General features: G+C 35.2%; 1 protein-coding gene across 2 annotated transcripts; it reads left to right on the forward strand.

Moving 5' to 3' along the window:
• The first annotated feature begins 3702 nt into the window (after positions 1 to 3702).
• LOC116420696 (probable E3 ubiquitin-protein ligase TRIML1) lies at positions 3703 to 18829 on the forward strand. Of its 2 annotated transcripts, XR_004231099.1 has the most exons (5): positions 3703 to 3980; positions 7470 to 7556; positions 16305 to 16424; positions 16997 to 17056; positions 18520 to 18829. XR_004231099.1 is itself a non-coding variant. In XM_031947193.1 (2 exons), exon 1 carries the CDS (start codon positions 5671 to 5673, stop codon positions 6733 to 6735), a length of 1065 nt encoding a protein of 354 aa, XP_031803053.1. In that variant the 5' UTR covers positions 5595 to 5670; the 3' UTR covers positions 6736 to 6825; positions 7470 to 7556. The 2 variants fall into 2 exon arrangements, 1 of the variants encoding a protein (XP_031803053.1); XM_031947193.1 differs by lacking the exons at positions 3703 to 3980; positions 16305 to 16424; positions 16997 to 17056; positions 18520 to 18829 and adding an exon at positions 5595 to 6825.
• Positions 18830 to 21301: the final 2472 nt, after the last annotated feature.

Raw genomic sequence — 21301 nt, forward strand, 5'->3', positions numbered from 1 at the left:
TGTCAGACAGTAGTAATCTTTTGAATATGGAAGTCTATCCTGAAAGAGAGAGCCATTTCTTAAAGATGGGATTGTCATGAGTAGAGCTTTTCTTTAGGAATATCAACCTGGGAGCTATGTAGACTGAGTGGAAATGGGAAGGTCAATTATAATGTTATTGTGATAATACTAAAAGTGATAATGTCTTGAAATTGGGTATGATAGCCATGAGTATATGGAAGGCAATGGATGCAAGATGTCATGGAGGTAGAATAATGATATGACAAATGACTGGATGTAATAAGTGAGGGAGAGTGAAAAGTTGAAGATAGACTCTAAGGTTATGAAACTTGGTGAAACCCAGTTGAGAAAAAAAACAGTGAAAGGGCCTAAGCCATTATTGAATGGCTTGAATTGAGTTGGTAGAGGAGAAGGAGCATGTTTCAAAAATTGCTTCTTTCCTGCTATGTCTTATACAGATTGTATGCTTCCTTTTTGAAAAATGGCATCTGCAGAAAGATTAATGAGCTAGCATTAAGCACCAAAATTAATTACCTTATTTCTCAAATATATATAGAACTAACTCAAATTTATAATAAAGGAGCACAAGCACTTGGCTCTCCAGGAGACCAGGAGACCTGGTCACAGTTTCAGAGCCAAAAGGAACAGCTTTAATACTTATGGTTACAGGGAATCAGGGACCCTTCCTTTGTTGAGACAAGAGTATGCCAGGAGAATAATGAAAACACCTTTCTTTACATCACATCACCTTGGAAGCACCAAAAACTTGCAGATCCTTAAACCAGATCTAAAAAATAATAGCATGAAAAAAACTAAAGTTTGGCCTAGTGCCTCCCCACTCTAAGTGAGCAAAGCCCAAACTTAGCATATAGTCCAAGTCAATAAATAGTTGGGGGGAGAAGGAAAATGAGCAAACAGCATAAATAGAACTTAACCATATAAACAAAAACAAACAAACAAACAAAAAACTACTACAGTGATAGGAAAGATCAAGGAAAAAAACTCAGAAGACAAAATGAAAATCCCTGTAACCAAAGTCTTAAAGAAAAATGCTAATTGGACACATGTCCAACAAGAATTTCTGGAAAACTTAAAGAAAATGAAATGAGTGGTGCAAGAAAAGTATGGGAAGGGGAAGAATTAATAACTGGGTAAAACACACATATACACACAATGAAAAAAATTCTGAAAAATATAATTGACTTAATGGTAAAAGAGGTACAAAAATTCACTTAAGAATTTAATTTCTTACTGGAAACTGAGTGAATGCCCCTCAGTTGGGGAATGGTTGAATAAGTTATGTATGTGAATATAATAGAATAGTATTGTTCTATAAAAAATGATCAGCAGGCTGATTTCAGAAAGGCCTGGAGAGACTCACATAAACTGTGAAGTAATCAGATCCGAGAGAATGTTGTACACAGTAAAAACAAGATTATATGATAATTAACTGTACTGGACTTGACCCTTTTCAACAATAAAATGATTCAAGGTGATTACAATGAACTCATGATGGAAAGTGTCATCGACATCCAGAGAACTTTGAAGACTGAATGTGGATCAAAGCATATTTTCACCATTTTTGAGTGTGATTGTTTGTTTGCTTGGTTTCTTTTTTCCTTTCTTGTTTTTTTTTTTTTTCCCTTTGGATCTGAAGGTTTTTTGCTTAGTATGACAAATGTGGAAAAATGTTTGGGAAAATTGCATTGTTTAACCTATACCAGATTTCTTGCTGTCTTGGGGAGAAGGAATTGGGGGCAGAAACAAAGCTGTTTGCATGTTTTCGCCCATTAGAAGATGAGCTCCTTCAGGACAGCAGCCATGTTTTTGCTTTTCTTTGTATCCTTAACATGTAGTATAGAAACTGACACATAGTAAGGCTTTAAAAATGCTTGTTGACTAACTAGTCTAAAGTATTTTCAATTTATTTTGAAAGATGATTTGGAAATATGGATAGGGAATAATATATTCTCTATCAAAAAGAGAAAAATGTCTACTCCTACTGATGACACATTTAAGTTCCAGCATGGATTTTATACAAAAATAAGAGCAAAATTAAACACACACACACACACACACACACACACATACATACATATATATACACACAACTTCAATACACTAACTCCTGGGATAAGTTACATGGCATATTGGTTAGAGCACTGGGACTAGAGTCAGGAAGTCTCATCTTTTTGAGTTCAAATCTGGCTTTAGACACTTACTGTGTGACCCTAGGAAAGTCATTTAACCCTGTTTGCCTCAGTTGCTTCATCTATAAAATGATCTGGAAAAGAAAATAACAAATCATTCCAATATCTTTGCCAAGAAAACCTCAAATGTCATCATGAAGAATCAGATGGAAGTGAAAAACAACTGAACAAAAACTGTCTCATAGACTTACTGGTCACCAATGTTGAGTAGCTTTATGAACAGGATGCATGAAATTGTGAATTCAAGAGGAAAACTGCTGAGCTTAGACATTGGCAGAGATGATATGAGAATCACTGCCAATAAATTTACTGTCCTTGGATAAGTTGGAAATTGATGTCAGATTACTTCAAGGTTATGATAAGTATGTCTTCGTGTGACTACCAGCAGGGAATGGTTGTTTGAATGGCTTAGTCTCCCATGTTTCAAGCCTTTTTCGAACCTTTCTAATGCCTTTCAGTTTTATTTTAAATAAGTTGTTCATGTGAAAGAACTTTTTCAATGTTAATACATAAAAATCACATTAAGGGGTATAATGTCTTAATAATTCCTTGAATCATAATTTTGTACATGCAAAAAAAGTATTGATTTACTCATGTGATTATAATTATATGATTGAGGAATTTAAATTTATAACATGTGGTAAGCTATGTTAAATTGTTTAGGATAGGAAGCTAAAGAAACCTTAATTTTCTTTAGTCATTTTGGGTAAATTCATTATCCAAGTTAAAGACCACAAGAATACTGTATCTTTATGTACTCTTTATTATCACAAAAATGTGCATATTTTTGCCTCACCTTTTAGAGTTTTGTATTTTTGAAGTAAAGTTTAGTATAATTAAATTTTAAAATATATTTAGCTAAGTATTTGATGAATAAAATAAGGTTTTTTAAAACTGACGTTCACCTTTAAATTCCCTAATGTTGATGAAATGAGCTGCGCCTGCACATGCCTCAGTTCTGGAAGACATTCTCTCTTCACCTGTCTTGTAAACTCCCAACTGCTTCCAAAGCTTGTTTCTTCCTCCCACAAATCTTTTTTGCTCCCCACCACTTTTTTCCTTCATTTGAAAATTTAGATTTATTTGATCATTTTTATTTGATTATATTTGTAACATATATTTTGTCACATTATATTTATCTTTGTATACTTTATATCCTCCTTCCCCCCCAAAATAAAATAGAATATAAATACCTTGAAAGAAGTTATTATTTCATTTTTGTGTCTCTGTCTTCATTACTTTCGTCATTCATCATGGACTTAACAAAAAAGTTGTTGAATTTAATTAAATCTGGACTAATCTCTTCATTTTATAAATGAGAAATGAAAAACTTAATTTGCCTAGGATCCCAAAAGTAGAGTTTCTTCTTTCAAAAAACATCATTATCATTATCTTCTTTTTTCCCCAACTGCCTGCCCATGGTAACTGAAATTCCACAATTTCAAATACATTCCTTTTGATCTCTGAAACTTTTCAATTTTCAAGTGTCTTATCTAAAGCAAATATTCATGGGAGTAGAAATATCAGTTGTACAGGAATGAATTTAGGTATCTGAGAAAGAAGGTCTTAAAAACAAAAGAAATGAGTAATCACTTCCTTTAAATCTAAATAAGGGCCAAACATCTTCTCTCTTTAGAATGTTACTGGTATAGCTAAGGAAGATCAAAGAAGAGTTGGTGGACAAATTTCTGCTTGTAGCTCTGGCTCTAATCTCCTAGTGTAGGAAAGCATTTATGGCAATCCTGAGGAATATTTCACTTTTATCACAAGGTGAGCAATGTATTTTCTCCCCCTCCTCTTCTCCTATTCTTGGCCAGGGAGAAGAACATTTATCACAAGGCAGCAATAAAAAAGGCACCTCAGTCAGCAACGTTTCACTAAGCAGAAGGAGATGAGGCATGAGAAAAACTAGCAAGCAGGAAGACTAGTTAGGAGGTTGTTGCAGAAATCTAGGCAAGAGATGATGAGAGGCTAAACTAAAGTGGTAGTTGTATGAGTAGAAAGAAAGGGTAGAGTATAAGAGCTACTATGAAAGTAGAAATGGCAAAATGTGGCAACTAGTTGGATATGTATGCTGAAGGGGTAGTAAGGAATTGAGAATAATCTCCCTCAATTGGGGAGACTCAAAGGATGACTACCAAGATATTGGGAAGTTGAAAGATGGAAGAAAGGTTTTAGGGGAAAGCTAATGAGAACAATTTGGGGCATGTTGAATTTAACTTATCTCCAGGACATTCAGTTCAAAATGTCTTATGCCCAAAGCATGAATTGTAATTTTTGCTTTCTTGTCATTTGTCTTTCTCATCAAAAGGGAGTTCGGGATGAACAAATATATGAGATGCTGAACACCATAAATTGGTTGTCTTTTCACAAAATAAATTATTGAATTAAAAGCTAAAGTATCCCTTTCCCATGATGTTTATATACCTTAAATAAATCCGTATGATTTTTAGTAATGTTGGCTTTATATCAAAAACGTATCTCTTTTTCAAATTTAGTAGCTATTTCAATCTTTTACCTAGCTCCAATCTGATCTAAATCATATAACATCATAGGGAAATATTACTATAATGTGTTCTTGGTATACTAGTGCTAAGTAATATTCTATATAGTTCTATTTTGTGCAAAACTGAGAATAAATTAAATTTTGCTGAGATTACCAAAGTTATATTTTTCCTAAAACTCCTATTGTATTATAGTTTCTCTTTTTTTTGTAATTGGTGGGGAGGTAATAGTACATAAAAAATCTATGTTGTGTTTTTAATTTGTTTGATTATCTAGTAAATGTCATGTAAATTTTTTTTGTTCAAGAAAAGCAAAAAAAGAGTTTATCTTAATTTATTGGCTTGAAATGAATATTAAATCACTATTTTTTTAGGTTTAGTCTCCTTAGTTTTCACAGAAATATTTCATATTGGCACTATTATTATTTATTTGGTAGTCAGTAAATATTTATTAAGCATTATGTAAACATTAGATATACAAACATGAGGGAAAACAGTTTCTGCCCTCTAAGAGCTTATAGTCTAATGGGGTAGATGGGGAAAGGAGAAAACACACAAAAGAAAGCTAAAAAAAAAGCGATTTTTAGAAATCACAAAAAAGTATTGCCATGGAATTCACACCTAGATTTGAACACTACTGTAAATACTGTGGTCCATCATTAGATTTAAATACAAATGTGAGAACTCACTGAAATAAAAATACAAATAAATACTAATGTGAGAGATCACTGAAAGGAGATGAAGCACCATCAGGCCATTGGAGCATTTTGTTTCTCTTGTGAGCTCACACCTGCTTGTCAGTGTAGGGGGAGGGGCCAGATAAGGGAAGTCCTACAAAAGGCCCCAGCAACCTAGTCCTGTAGTCTTCTGCTGCCAGAGCTCAGAGAAGAGAGAACTATAGTTACAGTTCCTGAGTCAAATTTCCTTGAAAAAAAGGAATAAAAAGGCCTAGGAACATGGCTGCCATCGAGTTGACTGAAAATTTCAGCGTGGATCTCACTTGCTCCATCTGCTTAAGCTATTTTACTGACCCAGTGGTTGTCGATTGTGGCCACAGCTTCTGCAGAAAGTGTCTTTTCAGGTGGTTTGGGGAATCCAGTACACCAGAAGTCTGCCCAGAGTGCAGGACAGTCATCTCAGTTGGAGACATTTTGTGCAATAAGAATCTACAGAATCTGGCTATCACTGGCAAGCTGCTTAGATTTCATTTACCACAGAACATCAGGAATCTGACCATCTGTGATGCACATGAAAAAGAAGAGACCCTGTTCTGTGAGGATGACCATAGGTTCTTGTGTTGGACTTGTTTTTTAACTACAAATCACAAGGAGCACAAAGTCCTTTCTTTGGAAGGTGCTGATGGCCAGTGTGTGGAAAAGCTCCGAGCTATATGGAATATTTTAAGGAAAAGGAAGGAAAAATTTCAAAATGATTTGAAATATGAGAAATTGAAAGAGCTTCACTACAAGGTTGAGGGCCAGACTTTGAAAGAATCTGTTATAGCTGAATATGAGAAAATGTACCAGTTGTTATTAGAGGAAGAACAGCTACATCTGCAAAGACTGGACAAGGAAGCAAGGAACAACTTGACAAAGTTTCAGAAAAGTAAGGTCAGATTTTCCCAAAAGATCTACAATTGTCAAATGATGATCTTAGAAATGGAAGAGAATTTTGAGAGGCTGCCCATCCTCAAGCAGAAACCCCAGAGGACATGGAATACTTTAAGGAGAAAAAAAGAACAACTTCAAACTGAATTGGAATGTGAGAAAGAAAAAGAAGCACAATGTATTTTGGACTATGAGTCTATGAAACAGTTGGTTGTGTCTGAATATGAGAACAAGCACCAGTTCTTCTTGGAAAAAGAACAGCTACATCTGCAAAGACTGACCCAGGAAGCAAGAGGAAACTTGGCAAAGTTTGAGGAGAGCCAGTCCAGATTGTCCCAAAAGATCCAGAATCTACAAGTGCTGATGTCAGAAGTGGAGGACAATTTCGAGGTACCTCTCATTGAATTTCTCTAAGAATGGAGAATATACTGCAAAGGAATGAGGAACAGCTCCGTCAAGATCCAACCTTGGAATGATAGAATGGTGATGACTTTCTAGAGGGAGGTAACTATAGATTCCAATATTCATCTTATCAGTGTTAATTTAGAGGAAGCAGTGGTGGTGGAGGTGGCAGTGGCAGAGTATGACTAAAACCAATGGGTTCATTATGAGTCAAACACAAATGAACCAACTCAATAACAACAGAATATTAATTTCTGTAGTAACTTCATTACCACATTACTGGGTTGTTGTAAAAATCCATTAAGATAATGTATCTAGAGTCCTTTGTAAATAATACTTACCATTTGTATGGGCTTTAAGATTTGCAAAGTATTTATGCTTTTTCATTGAATTTTTACTGCACCCTATGAAATAGGTGTTCAGAATCTCAAATTGACAGTTTCTAAACCTTCCTGTAAATTCCATATATCCTGCTAAAGTTAATTGCCAGTTACATTGCTGCTGAGACCCCATGTTCATAAGGAAGAAGGACTGGCCTTAAGCCCAATTGTGAAGATAAAGTTTGCCATTGAACTAATTCTCTCCTTTGCATTTTCCCTACTTTTCATAGTAACACAGTCTCAGTATACCATCTGTCCTCTCTATGAGTAAACTAGGTCCAATGGCCTTTACTATTTCTCTTGGCAAGGTGACAGATTCATAAAGCCACATAACTAAAAAGCTATGTGTCTTTTTTTTTCTCATAGAATCTCTGAGGGAATTCTCAGGCCATGAGGACACAGACCAGAGAACCAAGCCAGAGGCTACAGATCAGAGCTAAGCCACGAAGAGGAGTATGTATATTATAACCTATTTTAATTTGACACAAAAAGGAATTAATATAATTGTAGGTTCCTAAGGATATACTGTCCTTAAGAAGGAATCCAAAGAGGATTTTTATCCCTTTGCCTAGAGAATGTCACCCAATCACATAATTACATAACTAGGACCATTTCATCTAATTTTTGCAGATCAGCTAACAAGTTGTTCTTTGGCCAGCAGATCAGTACTGTTTGGACATTCTGCCTGAATAGGACATGGACAATATAGCATTGCAAGAAGTTGTCATGAATTCTCCTAGCTCATTGTTTTATTTTTCATCCAGAAAAGATTTTCTTATGTCTAACCCAGACTCCACATTAACACACAATCATAGAATTTTTCTTTGTGTAATTCTGTGACATATTTAACTCATATTTCTCTGACAGCAGTTTAAGACCATTATCTTTTGTTGTACCCCAAGTGGAATAGAATAGAAATCCATCAAACATGTTTAATTAGCAACTAACAAATGCCAAATGTTAGGACTGGGAGTTACAAGGTTAGACAGGCAAGGAATCTGAGAAATCTAAGATTATCTGCCTTCAGGGAAATGATAACCTATTTTGAGAAGCAATAGAATCCCTTGAACACTTGAGTTCCACCACCACATCCAACATTTGTCAATAATAAACTAAAAAACCTTGTATAAGCTATTTCATCTCCTTCATCTATAGTTTTCTCATCAGATCAAGACTGATTAAATAACTGGAGGGTGGAGCAAAGAAATTCTAAAGCCTTCATTTAAAGAGGGCTCTCTGGCCAGTGATTTCTTAATTTCCTATCACTTTACATTCCTTGGAAGAGACTTCATCATGACTTCATGCTGGGTCCTTTCTCTTCCTCCTTCATTCTCTCCTCTTTCCAGCTTACTTTTATTTGTTGCCTTATGCCATTAGAATATAAACTCCTTGAGACCAGGGATTGTCTTTCTTTTTAAAATATTTGTATCCACAGCACTTACTACAGTGTCTGGCATCATAATATTTATTAAGCATCCTCTGAAGCTTAAAATCAAAGTAAGAGTCACAGACCACAGATTGTTAGAATCTGAAAGAGCTTCAAATGTGGTTAAAGAACATTCTTTTCAAGATCCTCATAAGTAGTTATAGTGTTGTGCCACAATTCTTTTTATTATCCTGCCCCAGTTTCCCTAAATTGTTCTGCCTCAGTTTCCCCAACTGTTCTGCCTCAGTTCCTTGAATTGTTCTGCCTCAATCCCCCCTGGTTGCAACCTCTCCTTTCTGCTAATTAAAACTGAGATAATTAGGGTTGTGGAGATCTGACACTGCAGAACATAAGACTCCAGATGTCCTATCTCAGATACCTAATTGGCATTATCTCTATCTCTTAAGTTTCAGACTTCCTGGCTCTAGTTGGACACTGCCTAAGTCCCCCGAGTTTGCAAGAATTTATGGTTCTACCCCCAACTTGTCAGAACCAGATTGTTGGTCCCTGTTTGGAAATTCCCTCTCACCAGAGTTTGGACCTCCCCCCCACTCCACCCCCACCTTCATCTATCTACCCAGCCTTAGAGCCATATATATGTCACTGAGAACTCACATTTGCTGCTGGATGCTTTGAGACATCAGCCCTGGGGGCAACATACCCTCAGCACAATCTCTCCCTCTCAAATAAAATATTAAAAACTTCTCTTATCTCTATCTTGCCTCAGTTTCTCTGGCATTACAATATAACCCCTATTTAATATCTCCAGGGTTAACTCTTTAATAAGATAGCCCATTATATTCTTCTACAATTTTATTTTTTAAAATATTTTCTTTACACAGAATGAAATCTGCCTCTAAATTTTCTATCCATTGGGCTTTGAGATCAAGTATAACAATTTCAAAACCTCTTCTACATGACAGACTTTCAGATATTTTCCAATAGCTATCAAATTCTCAACATAGCTTCTCTTCTCTAGTCTATATAATGCCATTCCCTTCACCAATCAGCCATTCTATGTCATTGTTTTCAGTCTTCTTATCACCATAGGTATTTTACATGCAAGGGCTAGAATTTGACTCCGGTTCATTTTGACTTTCAAAATAGATTTTTTTTCCCCTATCTTCTATGCCATGTAACCTATATTCACATATAATGAAATAAGATATTTAATGGGAGAAAATGTAAACTTGGGTTCAAAATATCAATTGTGCAACTATAGGATAGATGAAATATGCCTACATAATAGTTCATGTGAAAAGATCTGGGGGGGTCTTAGTCAATAATAAGACTATTATGAATCAACTGTCTTAACATGTTAACCAAAAGCCTGTAACAACTCATCTCCTTTCTCCATGACTTTGTGACTTTGTACTGGCTGTTTTTGGAAAGCATTTCATTCTTACATCTGCCTTTGAAAAATCTCTAGTTTCCTATGAAGCTCAGCTCAAGTACTCTTATCCGTAAACCCTTCAGGTCTCTTCTCCTATTACTGGTGTTTTCCCTCTAAGATTACATTCTATCTTCTTTCTGTATAGTTTGTTTGTATATAGTTGTTGCCACTTTGTTCCTTAAGAATTTGGTTCATTTTAGTTTTTCTTTTTATCCCTAAACCTTAGCACAGTGCTTGGCAAAAAGTAAGCACTTAATAAATGTTTATTGACTAGTTAACAAACTGTTTCTCTTCTGCATAATGGTATAATGGAAAGGATCCAGAAGACCTGGGTTTAAATCCTGGCTCTCATACTTAGTAACTGTGAGACCTGACAAAAGCTTCATTACTTCTTTAAAGTCTCACTGTCTCTCAGTGTCTTTCTATAAAGTGATCTGGTTGAACTAAGATGATCCATAAATTTTCTTTTAGCTCTGACATAATATGAGAACATGATAGAGGAACAGGAGTACCATGTGTGAAGAGTTGGAAGAAAATTTAGAGGAAGTCTTATTTCTGCATGTTATAGAAGAGGAAACTGAGTCGCAAAATTAGTAAATCAATTGTCCAAGGTTATAGAAGTGTGAGAAGAAAAGTCATAGTTTCAAATTTAAATCTTCTGAAGACAAATCCAGTGTTCTTCCCCTAGATCATGTTGCCTCCTATTGGAGGAAGATAGAAAGGCATTCATTGCTCTGGATAGGCCCCAAGTGAAGTGTTCAACCCCTTAGATTTTGATGACTTATGTATTTCAGGGACTTGTTGCATTTTAGAACTGGAGTAACCTTTAGTTTTTAGAATGTGGCTAGCAGTATGAGGTTGCTTTGGGTCTCCACTCTAGGTGCTAACCAGAGAGGTTCCTAGGTAAATATGGGAGAATTGTATTTATTCTTCCAGCAGACCAGATGGGTTTGTTGGCATTCATCAAGGGTCACTACATTTGGAAGATACTGGGAGCAGAGGGTGCTTGCTGGAGGCGTAATCATACCAAGTAGAACAGATTGCTCATGTTTCTCTCTCATCTTGATGTGAATGATTTGGATTTTGAAAAGCAAACATTCCGCAATAGAATTTGTGGGGTTTTGGTCCTCATTTTTAAAACAACTCCCTCCCCCCCACACACAACTAAAGCAAAGATTCTGCCTATGTAGAAATTCTCAACAATGTCTCATAGTTGGCACTGAGCATTTCAACTTCATGGCTTTGATTGGGATGGATGACAAGAAATTCTTATAATGATTTCCTAAATGCCAAAGATGAAATTGGTTTTGTAAAATGCTAGAGCAGATGGAGAAACCATTAAATAAATTTCCAAAACAGCCTTTTTTTCAAAGCAGTTTCATTTCATCCCCTGGGTACATGAAATCAGCCAGCCTTTATAAGGACCACCCTATGGCTCTGATTCCACTGGCAAGAAGAAATTGAGAATTAAAATCAAGAAATGGAGATTTGAGATCATCTGAGGATAATCTGATCAATCTGGAAAGGCAATCTGGACAATGCAATTACAAACCCTTTCAAAAGCAGTCTATACATCATCAAGGGCATCCTTGATGAAAATATGAAAAAAGGAATAGGCAATCAGGCTTTTGGAGATGATTGTTTCTGGCAGAACATATCTATAAAGTAACACAATTAACTGAAAAGTGCAGAAAATATAACACCATAGTCTGTCTAATATCTACTAAAAGCATTTGATTCAGTAAGAACAGAAAACTACCTCAAAATGTCTCCCACACACATATTAAAACAACATAATACTTCATGACATGTGTCTGGGGGATAACTGTTCAACAATCCAGGAAGTACTAATATCAAGTGAAATATAATACAGGAGATTTCTTTATCCATGAGATTTACCAGTCTCATGAAAGATACCTTGGCATAAGATGACCTAAGATTAAGATATCAAGGCCCACAGCAAGACAAAGTTTACCTCAGTGAAATCTGTAAGAATGTAGAAAAGATCATTCCCATCATCCTTATCAGAAAACTAAGTAGATTATATGCACACACACACATACACATACACATACACACACAACTAAGTGTATATATGTGTGTGTATAATATATATGTATATATATACATATATGTACTTATATACATCTATATTACCCAGCTATGTGTGTACTATCTAAAATTTGTCCACTGATTCTAGTACTTTGCTTGGGCATTTCAGGTGAATAATAAGCTGGGATCAAAATTGAATAAAGTGTATCACATTTTGGAAGCTATAATACATTTAATGATTCCAAATATAAAAGTTCACCTTTTTATCATGAAAATTCTTTTAGAAAAGCAACGTCTATGAAATAACAGAATCTATGATTTTGGAATAATCAAAATGAAAAATAACATGGAATCATGACCTCCCAAAAGACACTTACATGTGGGCTCTGTATCTACTTTCATCAATCCAGAAACTCTATATTCTCATTGGGAAGTTACAAGAGAACTCAGTTATGCCAGGTTTATATCTACAGTGGCCATAGCTTTATTGTCACATCCATCCTAATTCCCTAAGGAAGTTGATAGCTTATCTTATCTCAAACTTCTTTGATTATAACAAACTCCTACCTTATTATACATTCTTCATCCCAGTTATTCTGAACCCCTGAATATTATTTAAAATCTGTTTTCTGTTCATTGCTTGCTCCCTTATTCCCATCCACTTCAACCTAACTATTTACCCCATTGTCACATTCCAGAGCTACCTATTTTTTCTCACTGTGCTCTTTGGAATGCTTGCTTTTCAGGTAATCAATCTGTTTCCATTTTAAACTTTTTCCTTTTCACTCTTTCCATCTTTTACTCACTGAGATCCTATTCCAGGAGAATGCTGATAAATGTTAACTACCAACTCTTAAGGTTGGTGCAATAGATGTAGGACACATTTTTAAGTTTAACTTATCTTCACTAGCTATGACCCTCTATCTCTTCTTTATTTCCATCTAAATTTTAGAAAACCATCTATAATTAGTTCCTCCATTTCCTTTTCTCTTACTCTCTTCTTAACTCTGTATCATTAATATTTTTCCCATTGCTTTCTCAAGTCTAGACAATCATCAAAACAATAAATTAAGCCCTGTTTTGTAGTATTTCCTTGTTTCAGAAAAAGTAAAGACTTTCAGTGAAAATTTAAAAATCAGCTCTAAAGACTGGTCTGAGCTGGTTCCAACACATCATTGCCTGGCTTCATTCTGATAACACATTTTCCTTGGCCACCCTTTCCAGCACTGGTTTCACTTACTCAATGGTTAAGGTGAAGGAGTTGGAATAACTCTTGTTCCCTATAAGCCATTTCGAGCTCTTCTTTACCACCATTATTTAGCAATCTTTCTATTTTTGAGGATAACTCAATCCATATTTATCATTCAATAAAATTTTTAGTAGATGTCATCTACTAAACTCCAGGATACTATCCTTCTTTCCTCAAGGAATTCAATTTCCAGCTTACCACCTTTCTTTCCTCTACTAAAAACTAACCTTTAATTCCTCAAATTACTTATTTCCCCTTCCCTATGACTGACTCCTCTACCCTCACTTGATCCATGTATCTTCACTAGCCATCACCTTCTATCTCTTCCTTCTTTCCATCTAAAGTTGAGAAAAGACCATCTATAACTAGTTCCTCCATTTCCTTTTCTCTCACTGTCTTCTTAACTCTATGTAGTCTGATTTTCAATTTCATCATTTAACCAAAACTGTTTTTCCAAAGTTATAGTTATCTCCTAATTTTCAAACACCATGAACTTTTCTTAATCCTCATCTAAGGCTCACAATCTCAAGATTAATTTTGACTCCTCACTCTCTTAGGCCTTAAGTCCTGTAGCTTATACATTCATAATACCTTTTACAAATGTCTCCTTCTTTCCTCTCACACTGGCACAACCTTACTGTAGGCCCTTACCTTACTCTTAAATTATTGTATTAACTCTTGTTACCTTCCCTTCCACAAGTCTCTCCCCACTCTGATCCATGCCCTACCCAACTGCCAAATTGGTCTTCTTAAAGTTTCCTAACTTCCTATTCATGTCACCCCCATTTGATAAACTATACTATTTCCTAATTACCTCCACAATCAAATATATAATCCTTTATTTGACTTTTAAAGTTCCTCATAACAACCTGGTCTCTTCCTATATTTCCAGTCTATTTATATTTTAAATTCACTCCTTGTATTCTGTGATACAGTGACACTGATTTTTTTGCTGTTCCTCATACATAACACTCCATCTCCTGACAGTATGTATTTTCATCAGCTATCCCCAAAGCCTGGAACTTTCTCATCTGTCTCCTGGGTTCCTTCAACTTCTATTTGAATTTCACCTTCAACAAGAAGCTTTTCCAAATTTCCTTAGTGTCTTTAATGCTAACTATCTTATAGTTATAAAAGTTGTTTGCATGTGGTCCCTGAGCAAAGGCTCACTGAAGAATGTAGGATTCAAGTTGAGTCATGAAGTTATGAAGGAGACCAAAAAAACTTTTAAAAGTGAGGTTAAAAAAAACATTCCAGGCATAGGGATCAATCAATACAAAGACATAACCTCAAGAGAAGAAGAGGCAACAATCCAGGTGAGAAGTGATGAAAACCTGGTCTCTGGTGACAGCAGCATGTGAACAGGAGAAACATTGTATACAGTGGTTTCCAGAAGTCTTAGTATTGTTTTAAGGTATTGAAGTTTAAAAGAATTTCAAAAGTAGAAAAGATGGAAATTGCAAGAGATTATTGTGAAGGATAATATCAAAGTAAAGAGTCAAAGATAAAACCTAGATTTTAAACTGGGTAACTGGAAGGATGATGGTGCCCATGACAATCATAGGAAAATTTGGAAGAGAGAGGCATTGGGTGAAAAATAATATTGGGCTCAACAATGAACATGTAAGGTATGAGATGTTTATGGAACATCCAATATGACATGTCTAATGGACAATTGGAGTCCAGAGAGTGATTAGAATTAGATAAATCAATCGAAGTTATCAGCATAGTAATGATAAATGAGTCCAAAAGAATTCATAAAGCTACTAAGTGAGATGGTAGAGAAGGAAAAGAAAGGGTATAGGAACAGACATTTCAGAATATCTATGAGTAGTAGATATGATTAAGAACCAGCAAAGAAGACTAAGGAAGAACAGTAGGAGATCTAGGATTGCATCTCAGAAAAGAAAAGGTTAAAGAGTAGAGAGTGTCAAAGGCTGCTGAAAGTGAAGAAGGATGAGAATTGAGAAAAGGCTATTGGATTTGACAATCAAGAATCCATTGGTAACTTCAGAATGGTGTTGGTGAAATGTTGAGATCAAAAGTTAAACTAAAGAGAGCTAAGAAAAGAGTGAGAGGAGAACAAGATAGAGGACATGGCTAAGCAAATTTTTCTGAAAAAGATCATGTACTTTTAGTTATATGTTACAAACCCAGTATAATAGCAGTCAGAAAAAAACTATTGTAAATCTTAAACTAAATTTGAACTGAAATAGTATCTAGGACTAGGGGCAATTATAATTTCACTATACTTTACCCTGGTCAGACATATTTGGAATACTGTGTTCAAATTTAGGGTACTATAGATTAGGAAGAAGATTAACAATGGAGTAGAGAACAGTAAACCAGTAGAGTAAGAGGTGTTAAGACCACATTAGACAAAAATTAACTAAAGGAACTAGAAATCCTTACCTTGGAGAAGAGAAGGTTTAGGGAAGACATTAAATCCAAGTATTTTAAAGACAGTCACATCCAAGTATTAGAATTGTTCTACTTGAATTCCAATAGACTTGTGATGGAAAAGCCATCTGCATCTAAAGAAAGAACTATAGAGACTGAATATGGATCAAAGCATAATATTTTCACTTTTTTGTTGTACTGGTGATTATTTGTTTACTTGGTTTTTTCTTATATCTTTTTTTCTTTTGATCTGATTTTTCTTGCAAGAGGACAAATATGGAAATATGCTTAAAAGAATTGTATGTGTTTAACATATATTGGATTGCTTGCAGTCTAGAGAGGAGAGAAGGAAAGAAAAAAAATGGGACACAAGGTTTTGCAAAGATAAAAACCATCTTTGCATTTGGAAAGACAAAAGGCTATTTAAAAAAAAAAAGAATTGTTTTGCTGGGCAGAGAAATGATTAACAATATAAGAGGCAATAGTGAGGTCAAAAAAAAGAATTTAGACTGAGAAAAGCCTACTAGACTTGGCCCCAGAGAGCATCAATAGAGCAAAGGACAGTTGTCAAAGAGAGTCATATTTTAACCTACTGTAAGAGAAAACTTCCTAATCATTAGAAATGTTCAGAAATTGAATGGGTTGCTTAAGAAGTTAATGTTTCCTTTTCCTTTTTTCAAGAAAAACTGGATGACCACTTGCTATGGATTCTGTCAAGAGGATTCTTTCTCAAGTCTAGACTGGACCAAAGTTTTCTTCTAATTGCCAAGATTTAATGACTTCATCTATTACTAACAGCAAGTATACAAATAGGATATTATTGGTCATCAAAAAGATATTTAGGTAGCAAAAATGAAAGTCAAATAGTTCTAATATTACATTGTGCCTCTAAAATCTTAAAAGATCAAGAGGAAGGTACTATTGCCATTTTGGATAGATACTTTATTGAAAATTTATGGGATAAAAAAAATGACTAAAAATCAACATTTGCACAGCAGGATTATTGTTAGCATCAATGGGAGAAATCACCCCACTAGTGACATCAGCAATCCATTCATGTAAGAAGGAAAAATCTAGAAACAATAGCCTCATTTGAAAGCTTCATCATCACACAAAATATTGGCTCATATTTTTTCTTATCCATCATATTCTCCCTGATCTCATCCTTCTCATCTTCTCCCAGTGTTCTTCCTTTGTCTTTACAATGAAGACTTAATTTCTTCTCCTTCCTCATTTTTGCATGCTGATGCAAAAATTCTATTTAGATTGATTATTCTATTCTTCCCTTAGTAACAAGGCCAAATAAATGAAGATAAGTAAAAATGGAATATTCAGTTGTTGTTCTGTTCACTTTGCCTGGGTTTTGTTTTTAGGTGGTGTATTTCTGGTTTGTGAACAATGATAATCAATGGAAAGCCAACTAGACCTGGAAGGTAAGGATTCAAGGCCAAAGATGGAAAAAAAAAAAAGTCAGAGTCAATATGGTAATATTGACAATAAGGCAAAGAGCACTGGGCTAGAAATCAGAAGGCCTTGGGTCGTTGTCACAGCTCTGCCACTCAATAGTTAGTGACCTTGGGTTCTTCCTTTTGAGAATTCAATTTCTTCTTCCCACCTCCCCCCCAAAAAAAGAGTGAGTGAGACTGGCTGATTTCCAAATACTTTAAAACTCAAGGATCTGTGCCACAGAATCAGAATTTGAATTGACCTTAGAGGTCTTCTAGACAATCAAATGTGCACCTGAACATGAACTCACCCAGTGAAATCCTCTGCAAGTGTCTATTGAACATCCATTTGAAGACTTCTAGTCATGAAAAATGCACCACCCCTTTATGGTGGCTACTTTTAAATAGCTCTAATTATTAGGAAATTTTTTCTTATAATTAATCAAAATCTGTCTCTACAGCTTCCAACCATCCTTTTTGTTTTTTTTTAATTCTGTCCTTTGGAATCAAGCAGAATAAATTTATTGCTTCTTCCATATGACGGCCTTTTGGACTTTTTTTTTCAAATCCAACAAATGAACAATTAACTAGTTACTGCACAATTGATATATTAGAAAATTATGCAAACAAAGAGCTATCCGAAGTCCAAGGAGACAAAATACTTCCCACTAGAGACCTGGGAAGATTTCTTAGAAGAGGTGGCATTTAAATAGGGCTTTAAATAATGGATAACTATTCAAAAAGCAAAGAAGATAGGAGGACATTTAATATCTATGGTATACCATGGCCATGGAGAGAGCAAAGCAATCAAACTTGCAATGGATTTTGAAGGATGTCATGAGAAGGAATTGAAACAACTCAAGATATAATGGGGACTCACTGCACACTTTTGAGCTGTCTTGAAAATTTGAAGACTGTGGCCGTTTCCCACACAGTGCCAAATCTTTTTCTAGGTTAAATATTAGATTAAAATTTAATAAATATTCAATGTTTTCTAGGTTAAATATTCCATCATGTTCTATGATCTTCATGTTCAACTTTTATTTCCCAAATAAAATATTTATCTGATCTACAAGGCAGACAGATGGTATAGTATATAGAATGTTGGGCATGGAGTCAGGAAGTCTTAACTTCATATCCCAACTAACTGGATTATTTTAGTGTATCACTTAATCTCTTCCCACCTCAGTTTCCTTATCTTAAAAATGGAAATAATAATAGCACCAACCTCATAGGCCACCATAAGGGAGTAATGTGTTTTCTAGGCTAGACTCAAATGGATGTTCAATAAATACTTTGAGAGGATTTCACTAAGAAATCAAATGAGATAATATGCAAAATGCTTTGCCAAACTCAAAGCATTATATAAATACTTTGATTATTATTTGATTATTATTATTATTACTACCAATAACTGTAAGTCCTTATGGTGTTTTTCTCTTTTCTTTCAGGCTAATTGGGTGATAATATTTTCCTTCACATTGCTCATCTTTAAATTAACTTTATTCTCTAAACTTGGCACTAGCCTGCTGGCAACTGAATTTATTTGAATTTTTAATGTTCTCTTTCCTCCTGCACTCTGATCACTGGGGCACCAAAAGTTAAAATAATATAAGCAATTTTGGTCCCCTTTAATCTCAAATTCATCTTGCATAGTTGAACTAGAATTCTGGACTTTTGTAGCCCTAAGATTGGGTCTGTAATGCCTCCATCAAAACTAAACAATTCCCATTTCCCATTAAACTACACTTAAGTCTAAAAGAGACTATAGAAACTAACTCTCTCATTTTGCAAAAGAGGAATTTGGGATTCGAAGGAAGATGTTATTTGCACCAGGTTACTCAGGAAATCTGTAATAAAACCAGGATGAGTACTTATTAGATCTGAGGTGCCTATGCTAGGTCTTGCAACCATGGATAGTACTGATGCAAAGTTCTGAAATTCCAGAGGTGGGTGGTGGGTGAGGGGAGGAGGGAAAGGGACGAATGGGAAAAAGGAGAGGTAAGAGAGGGGGGGAGGAGAAGGGAAGGAGGTGAGAAAAGGGGAGTAGGGGAAGGGGATGGAGAATTATTAATCAGCATTTTAGAATTTAGCTCAATGAACTTAGTTTGGATAAAGGTTCTCAATATCAAGAAAATTCTTTTGCTTCTAAGTATAATAGGTTTCTATTCCCCCAAAGCCATAAGTCAATGCCTGGTAGTGAGTCAGATATTAACTCTTTCAGGTCCCTATGGTGGCATTAGGTGAATCCATTGCCCCAGGATACTGTTAAGAGTTAATGAAAGGAAAACCCCAGTGGAATCCTCAGAGTATATCCATCATGTGATCTAAATTATAAAGGAAAGAAAGCCTCTCACTAAACTTCCATAAGTTTCAATATCATCATGGAGAATCTAATGTAAAAAAAGGAGGCAAGACATGATGTGGAAAGGATAATTCTGTCATCTTTAATTTAGGAATCATTAGCTTCTGTTGAGGCTTAGCTCATGTATTACCTCCTAAGAAGTCTTTCTTGCTTACCCTATTCTTCAGTGCTATCTCCCTCCATTCTCAAATTATCATATAGACATTCATCTCTTAGTATGGGATATTTCTCCTTCCTCTACTCACATAAAATATACCTTATTTAAGGGCAGCAATTGTTTTTCTTTATTTGTTTTGTGCTCAGTGCTGATACATAGTAGGAACTTAAATACTTATCAAATGAATGAATCAAAGTGAAGTAAACTGAGATCTTTTGGATGTCCTGGATCCCCTTCTGGGGAGCTCCCAAATCCTGGAAAAAGCATACCTTTCCCAGACAAGCCATTCCCAAGTTTAGTGATTTCATTCAAAGATCTTGGTCAAATCATCCTTTTTTGAAATTTAGATCTTTTCGGGATGGCACAGATCCCCTTCAGGGAGTTCCCAGACTCTGGGAAAAGCCTTCAAACTCCCAATTAAGTGATTTTATTCAATTAGAGATCTAAGCCTAGACATTGAAGGAATGTCATTCAATTTTGAATGTAGCCCAAGCCTCAGACAGCTAATAAAAGACACCTCTGAACTCCGAATCTTTGCAGAAGTCTGAAATAGGATTATGCTTGCTAAGGAAGCTCTTTTCTTGGCAAAGCTGCCTGCCAGGACTTTTGCCCACTGTGAAGATATTCTCTTCTCAGTGTTGTTAACCTTTGTTATCTCCCTGACAGGACCTTTAGCCATTAAGGAACTTGTCTTCCTAGCAAAGCTGACTTCTCATTGCCAAACTCCTAATGAGGAGTTTTGCCAGCTAAGAAAACTTCCTTCTTAGTGAACAATAAAATTCCACTTTCTGCCACTCACATTTTCTGGTTTGCGAATTCTTTAGAATTGGACCTGTACTGACCAGAGGGGATTCCCTACCCCAATTCTGGAACCTCTTCACTACTACTAGCCTCATCATTTACACCTCATCAAAAGCATGCATTTTTCTCTGGTGGCATATGTGTTCATATTCTTCTGAACTAGGTTGATTTAGAAAGACAAGAGTTCCTATTTTACATATATATATATATATATATATATATATATATATATATCTGACCAAAAATATTTGATACATTATGGAGACCAAAGGAGCTAAGAAACTGCCTTCTATCTAGGACTAGAGTTTTTCACAGTTTTTTGTTTGTTTTGTTTTACTCATATCCTCCCCCTTTGGCAGTTTTGTGAAGCCTATGCATCCCTTCTTAGAATACTATTTAAATGTATAAATACAATATTAAAATTACAAAGGAAACCAATTATTTGAAAAACAAAGATTTGCTTTTTTTCCCTCTTAAGTTCACAGGACAGATTTTTTTGAAATATACTTTGTCCTAACTGCTGGCCTTTTTCTTCAAGACTCAGGTCAAAAATCAACTTCTCCATGAAACTTTTCTCAGTAGCCTTAGCACCTCCCTTTCCCCAGCTCTCCCTCTGCAATACGAGGATCGTAGGTCATTAACCTCCCTGAGTTTTCTCAGTTGCAAAATACAGATAATAATACCTGTAGTGTGTTTGCTTTACAAAATTTTTGTTGCAATTGCTATTGTTTTGAGGTGATAAATGTAAAGTTCTTTGCATACTTTAAAGAGTAAAAGCCAAGTATAATTACTCTTTCACTGAACCAGTATTTATGAAGCTGCTGATATCTAAAAGAACTTTGTTCTGTGTTTTGGAGTAGATATAAATATAAATTAGTCATGATCTTTGCCCTCTTAGAGCTTGTAATAT

This window comes from Sarcophilus harrisii, chromosome 1 (assembly GCF_902635505.1).
Source record: "Sarcophilus harrisii chromosome 1, mSarHar1.11, whole genome shotgun sequence".
Lineage (NCBI taxonomy): Eukaryota > Metazoa > Chordata > Mammalia > Dasyuromorphia > Dasyuridae > Sarcophilus > Sarcophilus harrisii.

Coding starts and splice junctions, on each gene's coding strand:
- LOC116420696 (XM_031947193.1), top strand. CDS start 5,671: ATGGCTGCCATCGAGTTGACTGAAAATTTCAGCGTGGATCTCACTTGC.